This window comes from Pygoscelis adeliae, unplaced genomic scaffold (assembly GCF_000699105.1).
Source record: "Pygoscelis adeliae isolate BGI_AS28 unplaced genomic scaffold, ASM69910v1 Scaffold5, whole genome shotgun sequence".
In the NCBI taxonomy this organism is placed as follows: domain Eukaryota; kingdom Metazoa; phylum Chordata; class Aves; order Sphenisciformes; family Spheniscidae; genus Pygoscelis; species Pygoscelis adeliae.
The window spans coordinates 853,952-861,640 of record NW_008824753.1 but is presented as its reverse complement, the minus strand read 5'-3'; the positions used below and the strand labels follow the sequence as shown (position 1 = coordinate 861,640).

Sequence of the window (7,689 nt, the reverse complement as noted above, 5' to 3'; positions counted from 1 at the left end):
TGTTTTGCGGTGCTCCACGGGCTGCCGTGTGCGGGGCCCCGTGCTGGCAGGAGACCAGTGCGCGGCCTCACGTGCCGTGGGTTTTCATTTAATAGTGGAGCAAAACAGTAGCAGTCGGGAGGGTGAGGTTTGCTTCCCCCAGTGAAGAGATCAAACTTCCTCCGAACTTGTAACTAGATCATTAGCACTGAAGATCCAATTCTCTTGTTTTCCAGGATGCGTTACGTCGCAGCTTACCTTCTAGCGGTCCTCGGTGGCAACGACTCTCCCACGTCAAAGGACTTGAAAAAGATCCTCGACAGCGTTGGCATTGAGACAGACGATGAACGCATGAACAAGGTGGCATTGCCTCTTAATTCCAGACGGTCATGTGCCAGTCAGCATCAGACATTGGAGCTGTTCCCTCGGCTTCAGTGTTTCCATAGTTGCCTTGCTGTTGATCTAGTCTTATTTTGTTCAGACGTTCGCTGATCATTACATGTGTGATTTCTAAAACGCTGCTTAACCAATCAGAACTATTTTTACAACGTTTTTGTAGAAGTCTGGCTTCCTGATTTAACACCTATTCTCCGCAAAGATCTCTGTCAGTTGTTGCTGACTTCTGACTGTTCAGTCTAATAATTTTCAGTGGGATGGTGGCTACAGATGAGTATGTATTGAAAATAAGTTCTGTTCTGACATAATGTATAGTTTGCACTTAATGTTTAATTTTGGCTTTTGGTCATTATTGATTTAAAGCTAACGCTTTTGAAGGCCTGATATTCAGTAATAAGTTCTTATATAGTGTACTGCAAAGAAGCATTTGTTCCTTCACCAAGAAACATAGGCAAATTATAGCATGGGCATTAAAGGTATTCAATAATAATACGTAGGAAGATTTTGGAAATTAATGCTGAAATGGTTGTGTTGAAAAACAGGCTTTTTAAGAAGAGAGTGTCTTAATTAGAATGTTTCTAGTGATATAATAGACTTTCAGTCTTGGGACTTAAAAAAAAATGGCCGTGGAAAAAAAAAAACCCAAAAATGGTCTTATCACCTGGCCCATACTTGTATGCGGAGTGTTTCCCGAGAGGTGGAGGAAAAAACAAGTTACTTTCCCAGCTGGAGACAGTGTTTCACCGTAGACCTGACCAAACGATGGGTTGACTGAGTTGACAGCATCCTTATTATGGTGTGGAATGTTGGTTTGAACTCATGGTGCTCCTGTTCAAACACCAGGTCTTTCGGCTTTGGTTTGTTTATATTTGTTTAGTACCTTCATAAATTAGTTGTTTTCTCTGATCCTCCAGTATCCGGACAGCTCTGGAACTTGTTTTGGTCATGATTAATTAATCCTTTTCTATTTGCATTGGCTGTATCTTAATGCCAGTGTAAATCTAGTGAAGTCTTAAAAAACGCCTTCCTTCAGGTGAAGCAAGCGCACAGGCACGGCATTTCACACATCTGTGTAAGTAGGAGGTGCCTGTTGAAAAGCTCTTGGTTAAAGTCCTCTGGCTTTGGTGAGTCTTCAGTGTTCAGCACTGACTCCTGGTAGCAGGGACTCACCAGTCAGGTCTGTGGCATTCTCCCTCTTTTTTTTTTTTTTTTTTTTTTTTAAGTGCTTGCTTGCTTTAGCAATTTTTGGCCTTGTGTTTTGCTTTCTTTATCCCTGGCTATACAACAATGGTAGTAAAATTGAAGCTGGGACTCTCTGTTCCAGTGCAAGGATACAACAGCCAGCTTGGCTGTCACATTTGGTAATGCTAGGATCAGGACCCTGTGGTTTTTGGTCTAGGGCTCAGTGCTTCAGAGCCTCCCAGTGGGTATTAAGTAAGATACGTTAACAGTCCCTCAGTGACTAACAGACCATTAGTGGGGTTTCCTAATTGGCTCCACAACATCTGTGTATCCTTCTTTCTGCAAGGTCCTTGGATTCATTATGAATTTATTGTAACAGATTTCATGAAAAAGCTTTCACAGAAAAGTATGAAAGACTTAGCTGAAGTTTTCATTTCAATGTCCTGTTCCTTCCACTGAGAAATAAGGAATGTTGGGACTGTATAAGCAGTGGGATGGAGGCATCACACATGATGATTAACCAGTATTTGTTTAAATGTAGCTTATACTCATGCTGTTCCGAAACTATTAACATTCTAAACTTAATTTACACAGGTTATTAGTGAGCTGAATGGAAAAAACATCGAGGATGTCATTGCTCAGGGTAAGTACAGACTCTGAGTGTCACAGATAATTGCCTCTACTACTTTGGTAACTTAGACCTGAGAGCGTAGAATTGCTGCCAACTCCCTGATTATTCATCAGTTTAGCTTTGCGGTTGACGACTTCCATGCTGGATCTCAGCTGAAATGACTGAAATCCAGGTCCATTGTAATTCCCTGCAGGTCGGTGCCAGTACCTGCTGGGTTTCGCTTGTGGACCACATTAAACTGGAAAACTTAAGCATGTATGAGCTTACTGGTAGTCTGCTCATGATGTAGTTTTCTGGACACATTGATCGGAGAAAGAATTAGCTGTCCTTCAAGCTCTCTGGGAGATTTTTTCTTTGTGTTTACCCACTTATATGCACCAATCATGTAAAACAGGAAGAACAGACTGTTAAATGCAACTAAGTGTCAATTCATATTAAGGGTACAGTTACACCCTCTGCGATTAACACAAGCCTCTCCAGTACACATCTATTCTAGAGCTCCTCAGGTCTGGCATTTCCTTTTCTCTACGGTAGGACTCCGAGTGCTGACTTGTGCTCTTACCTGCTGGCTCTTACCAAAGCTGGAACTTTTAACATTAATTGACTGGGTCATAGGGCTGAAATAAAGCAGAGCTGAGGTAGTGCAAAGGTTTCTGATGAATTAATTTCTATTTTTTTGTAAGTGCGTAGGCACAAGGGAACTTTTGGGCATATAGTTGCTTAAAGGTTGCCAGGACTTTGCCTGGCCTTGCTGTTACAAGCAGTAACTGGACATTTCTATCTGTGTGGTCTGAAGACCTAACTGAGTCATTATGCATGTGCTTACAACACACTTATGCTATCTCTTTCAGTAATACTTTAAGTAAATTGTTTCCTAGAACATACTGACATGCATATGAAACATGTTTGTTTACTTGGCTAGTTTATTAGAGCTTGAAGTAACAGGGAATTATTTAGAAACTGATTCCCAGAAATCAGAATACAGGCAAACATACTGTGTACGTGACCTCTGAATGCCAAGGGAACCTTGGTATGTGAAAGGCAGATGCCAGAGAACTAGCTAGCTTTCCAAAGACGAGCATAAATCAGAAGTCAGTTGGCTAATCTCAAAGGAGATGCAATAGGGTTCATAGGGTGCTGGAGAATTTGTTGAAAATACTGTACTCTTTGCCATAAATACATCCTTCCCCCCACCCCCTTCTCTCCTGTAAGTGTGATCCAGTTACGCACTCACAGTTCTCTATACTGTTAAAAGCTGGGGAGGAAGCCAGTGCTGCCTATATGTTATTTTTGAGGTATATTGAAATTACCAATTTCTGGGCTATTATGCTGTATTCAGAAAACATACAGTTTTTCTGTATGTGTACAATTGGATGTGTTTGCCACTATCTTTATATGACAAAATATGGGAAAAAAAATAGGGGACTTTGTACAGAAGAAAATTTACTAATAATGTGCTGTCAGTGTTCTTGATATTTTTTTTTCCCACAGAATAATTTACACTTTCTTATCACGGGTGCAGCCTCTTGTTCCTTTCAGCTAACAGTGACAGGTTCAGTCCATGAGACATAGTATCTGTTTTTTCTGCGCTCTCATTTCTCTTCCTTTTCACCTTACCTCTGCTTGTGATGAGCATTTAAATACTTTCCGTTCTGTCCCACTCAGGTAATGGAAAACTTGCCAGCATGCCGGCTGGGGGAGCTGTGGCAGCCTCTGCTGGAGGGGGCTCTGCTGCTCCTGCTGCAGCTGCTGCCCCTGCTGCCGGTGAGTATGGGTGGAGAGGCATTGTTACAGGGCAGCTCCGTTTTTCTCTGTTAAAATCTTAACAATTGAGTCCAAATTTCAAGGCTTTTCCACTTTGGCAGTTCACTACGTGACTAAGTGTAAACTGAACACTGACTTTTCCTTTGGGCATTCAGAAGCATTTGCTCTTTATCCACCTTAAGATTGGTCTGGCTTAGAACCGAGAATCAAACAGACTTCACTGTGTAAAGTACATCCCTTCAATAGTAGTGTCTGTGTCTCCTCAGTGTTTATACTTGGCTATTGAAAGGGAATGAGATAAACCATGGAGGCTGAAATACCAATAATATGGAAGCTGAGAACACCAAAACATGTATCTTGAAAATCTGTGGTGCAAAAAATGTAAATACTGACCATTGGCTTGGTCTTTTTTTTTTTTTCCCCCCTTCAGCTGAGGAGAAGAAAGAAGAGAAGAAGGAGGAATCTGAAGAATCTGACGATGACATGGGATTCGGCCTATTTGATTAATTATTTGTTATAGAGAAATTATTAAAATTCTTTGTTTTAAATGTTTTTTTTAGTTTATTATTATAACCATACAAGCGCTATTGGATTCAGACAGCTGTTCTTAAAATAGCTCTGACAAAGCTTTGATTTTTATCTCTGAAACAGGTATGTGAATTTTATGAAAAGCGATGGGACTCGACTCTCTTTAAAGTACTTAGGAAATGGCTAAGCTTGTGTGAACCTGGATGCTTGTTTTGACACTTCTGTTTCTTAAACAGTATGTGGAAGCTGAATCTACCTGATCTTAACTTAAGTTCACCTTCTCCGTACTATTTTGCCATCCCCTCTACTCAGGAAAGAGTCCCATCTATTCAGCAATAAAAGGACTTTATTTTTCATGATCTGTTTAATCAATTCCAAAACATGTGAAACTGAATGGACACTAGGTCTGAATTAGTCCAGAAACATTTTCATTTCAGAGCTAGCTGAAATGTAAATAAACCAGTAATTAGTTTTTGTAAATATCTAAAAGCACCAATGTCATTGCTGTGTCAGATTTCCAGCCTCTAGGGACACCACCAGTAAAATACTTGACTATGCTTGGATTTCATGTTACATCCATATGCTTAACATAAAATCTGTAACAAAAAAAAAAAAGTACTGCATCCTGCTCTTCATGGGACACAGATAGAATCCTAGAATCATTAAGGTTGGAAAAGACCTCTAAGATTATCGAGTCCAACCGTCGACCCAACACCACCATGCCCACTAAACCATGTCCCTAAGCGCCTCATCTACACGTCTTTTAAATACTTCCAGGGACGGTGACACAACCACTTCCCTGGGCAGCCTCTTCCAATGTTTAACTACTCTTCCAGTAAAGAAATTTTTCCTCACATCCAATCTAAACCTCCCCTGGCACGACTTGAGGCCATTTCCTCTCGTCCTATCACTTGTTACTTGGGAGAAGAGGCCGACAGATCAATGCAAAGGTGTGCTTCATGCTGAATGGCTGTTCTGGGGGTAGCTGAACTATCGGGACGTGAATCACCTTGATCTGAACAAAAAGAAACTACTTTATGAGGACAATATTTTTGGAGAACTGAAACATCTCTGGTGTGCCCAGAAGAATGCATCAGCTTGGGAGGGCAGTAAATGTTGCTTTTATAAAGCATCTTCTGCTAGGAGATGATTCTGGCAGGCAACTTACCCTGACTTCTACAGCGGCCTTTGGCTGTCACCGTAAGTAGGTAGAGTACAAGTAGCACATGTGATGATCTTCCCATGCCAAGTCTCCACAGGTAGCGTCAAAAAGAGGTGTCCTGGAGCAGTCTATACTGTGAAGCTTTTCTAACAGTTGTTTTGGGAAAAAAACCAAACACGCTAGCCGACACAGCTATGTTAGTTATGAGTCATTGGACAAAGCACGGAAAGTACTTCTGAGAGGAGAGATGGGTGAAATCCAAGTAGGAAAAACTATTTTATCTCGCTGTGGTGTACTGAGAGAAAACGCTTGTTACTTCACAGCAGCCAAGGGAGAGAACAGTTGAAAGTTAGATCCTCAGAATGGCCGTGATTTAAGCAACTAACCCTTGCTGCCCTTCTGTGCCTGCTGCAAGATGGAGTTACAGGAGGTAACAGTGCCAGCACCTGTCATCTACTTTGTCTCTTAAGTCCTAGCATGGTGATCTTTGTGGTAATAATGAAAACTGCTTGTGTCAGACTCATAATGGCTGTGGTTTGGCACTGGAAGGGGTGCAGGTATACCTGTGTTTCTTTCCTTGCTGATTTCTCCGTTTCAGATCACTGGAAAAGAGTGGTTCTTGGATGTGGTTTTACTGAGAGGTAACCACCCCCACCCTGCAATATTGCCTTGCTTGGCTGCTGCAAAAGCAAAGTCAATGTTTTCACAGGGAGGAACTGCCCTGTCACACCACTCAGCAGGATTTTTCCATGCACAAAGGAATTTGTTTCAGTGGCACTGAGCTATTCCATGAGTTTTACCTGTGGGATGAGACTGAAACCTGTGGTGCCAGCTGCTGGCTGCTGTGATGAGGGGAGGACTACGGCTGCATCTAGACTGACTTCTTTCTTCCCCCTATTTTTCTCTATCTTCTCCCTATGACCTGTTAAACCTTGAGTTATGGACCTGATCCTGTGCTGGGTGTCCTCTTATCACCTTTAAATTCCCGCCTGAAAGTGCATCATTTTCATGAAAACTCCTGTTGCTCAATCTGCTTTGAGAAAGAGAAGGACAGCTCATTTGGTAAACTGTTCAGAGAAGGGGACAACTCTCGGAGAAAGCACTGAAAATACAGCATTTGTTAACACTGCCACAAGGAGCCAATGTATTTTACATAACCACCCTGTAGGTATTCCTTGTGAAGGTCAGGGGACAGGTCTACTCCAAGATTTCACACACATTTTATAGAATTTGCTAAAACCTCTGCACGGTGAATTTTCCATTCTTCCAAATGCAAAATCAAAGCATTTTAAGCTTTCTTCCCCTGTACCTATTTACGAAACAGTTGTCACCTGATGGCTTTGTACATGAGCGGTGATGTGCCTGGAAGCCTGTTGCAGACTTGTTTGGTGCTCTGGATGGAGTTCACCACTCTGTTCTGCTGATCTCTGTGAGCTTCAGCTATGAAGGTGTTGGGATCACCGCTCCTGCTCTGTGGACACTGTTCTGAATTTTCAAGTGTCACTGATGCCTTTTCAGACTTAGCAATGATTTCCAAAGGCAAGGGTAGTGGTGGGGTGGATGCGTTGTATTCCATGATGCTCTCAGAGAAAACTAGTGCCTGCAAACACTTGGAGTGGTGGCCTAGCCTGTCCCCTTGCAGAATCAATTTTAGCTAGAATAGATTTTTCCTGACTTCTTCATAAAGACATTGAAGGGAAAGAATAGGATAGCTTTGTGCCTGGAGATTGCACTGGTAACTGATCATTACTAAATTGACGGTAGGGGAGAGTGATTTAGTCATAGGCTTGACGTTGAAACATGCGAGCTTTCCTCACTGGGACACAAATGCTGCGCCATCTCTAATCAGTTCTGACTGAAAATCATTCCTTACAAATACTATGGGGCAGGGAGAGTGACATGACATCTTCACTACTTGGAAAGCAGGGAGAATGTCCTGGACACTACTGGAAAGTAATAAGCAACGGCTCCCTGGGGCCACTGTCAAATTAACTGCTTTCACTCTTACTACTAAGGCCAAATTTTGCAAGCTGCTAACATGCAGGCA

General features: G+C 42.0%; 1 protein-coding gene across 1 annotated transcript; it reads left to right on the top strand.

Moving 5' to 3' along the window:
• Nucleotides 1–211: 211 nt before the first annotated feature.
• Nucleotides 212–5,042, top strand: RPLP2 (ribosomal protein, large, P2). Its single transcript, XM_009323427.1, has 4 exons — nucleotides 212–339; nucleotides 2,152–2,200; nucleotides 3,854–3,952; nucleotides 4,383–5,042. Exons 1-4 carry the CDS (start codon nucleotides 217–219, stop codon nucleotides 4,457–4,459), a joined length of 348 nt encoding a protein of 115 aa, XP_009321702.1. The 5' UTR covers nucleotides 212–216; the 3' UTR covers nucleotides 4,460–5,042.
• Nucleotides 5,043–7,689: the final 2,647 nt, after the last annotated feature.

Coding starts and splice junctions, on each gene's coding strand:
- RPLP2 (XM_009323427.1), top strand. CDS start 217: ATGCGTTACGTCGCAGCTTACCTTCTAGCGGTCCTCGGTGGCAACGAC. Junction 340..2,151: donor ACGATGAACGCATGAACAAG/GTGGCATTGCCT, acceptor TAATTTACACAG/GTTATTAGTGAGCTGAATGG. Junction 2,201..3,853: donor CGAGGATGTCATTGCTCAGG/GTAAGTACAGAC, acceptor TGTCCCACTCAG/GTAATGGAAAACTTGCCAGC.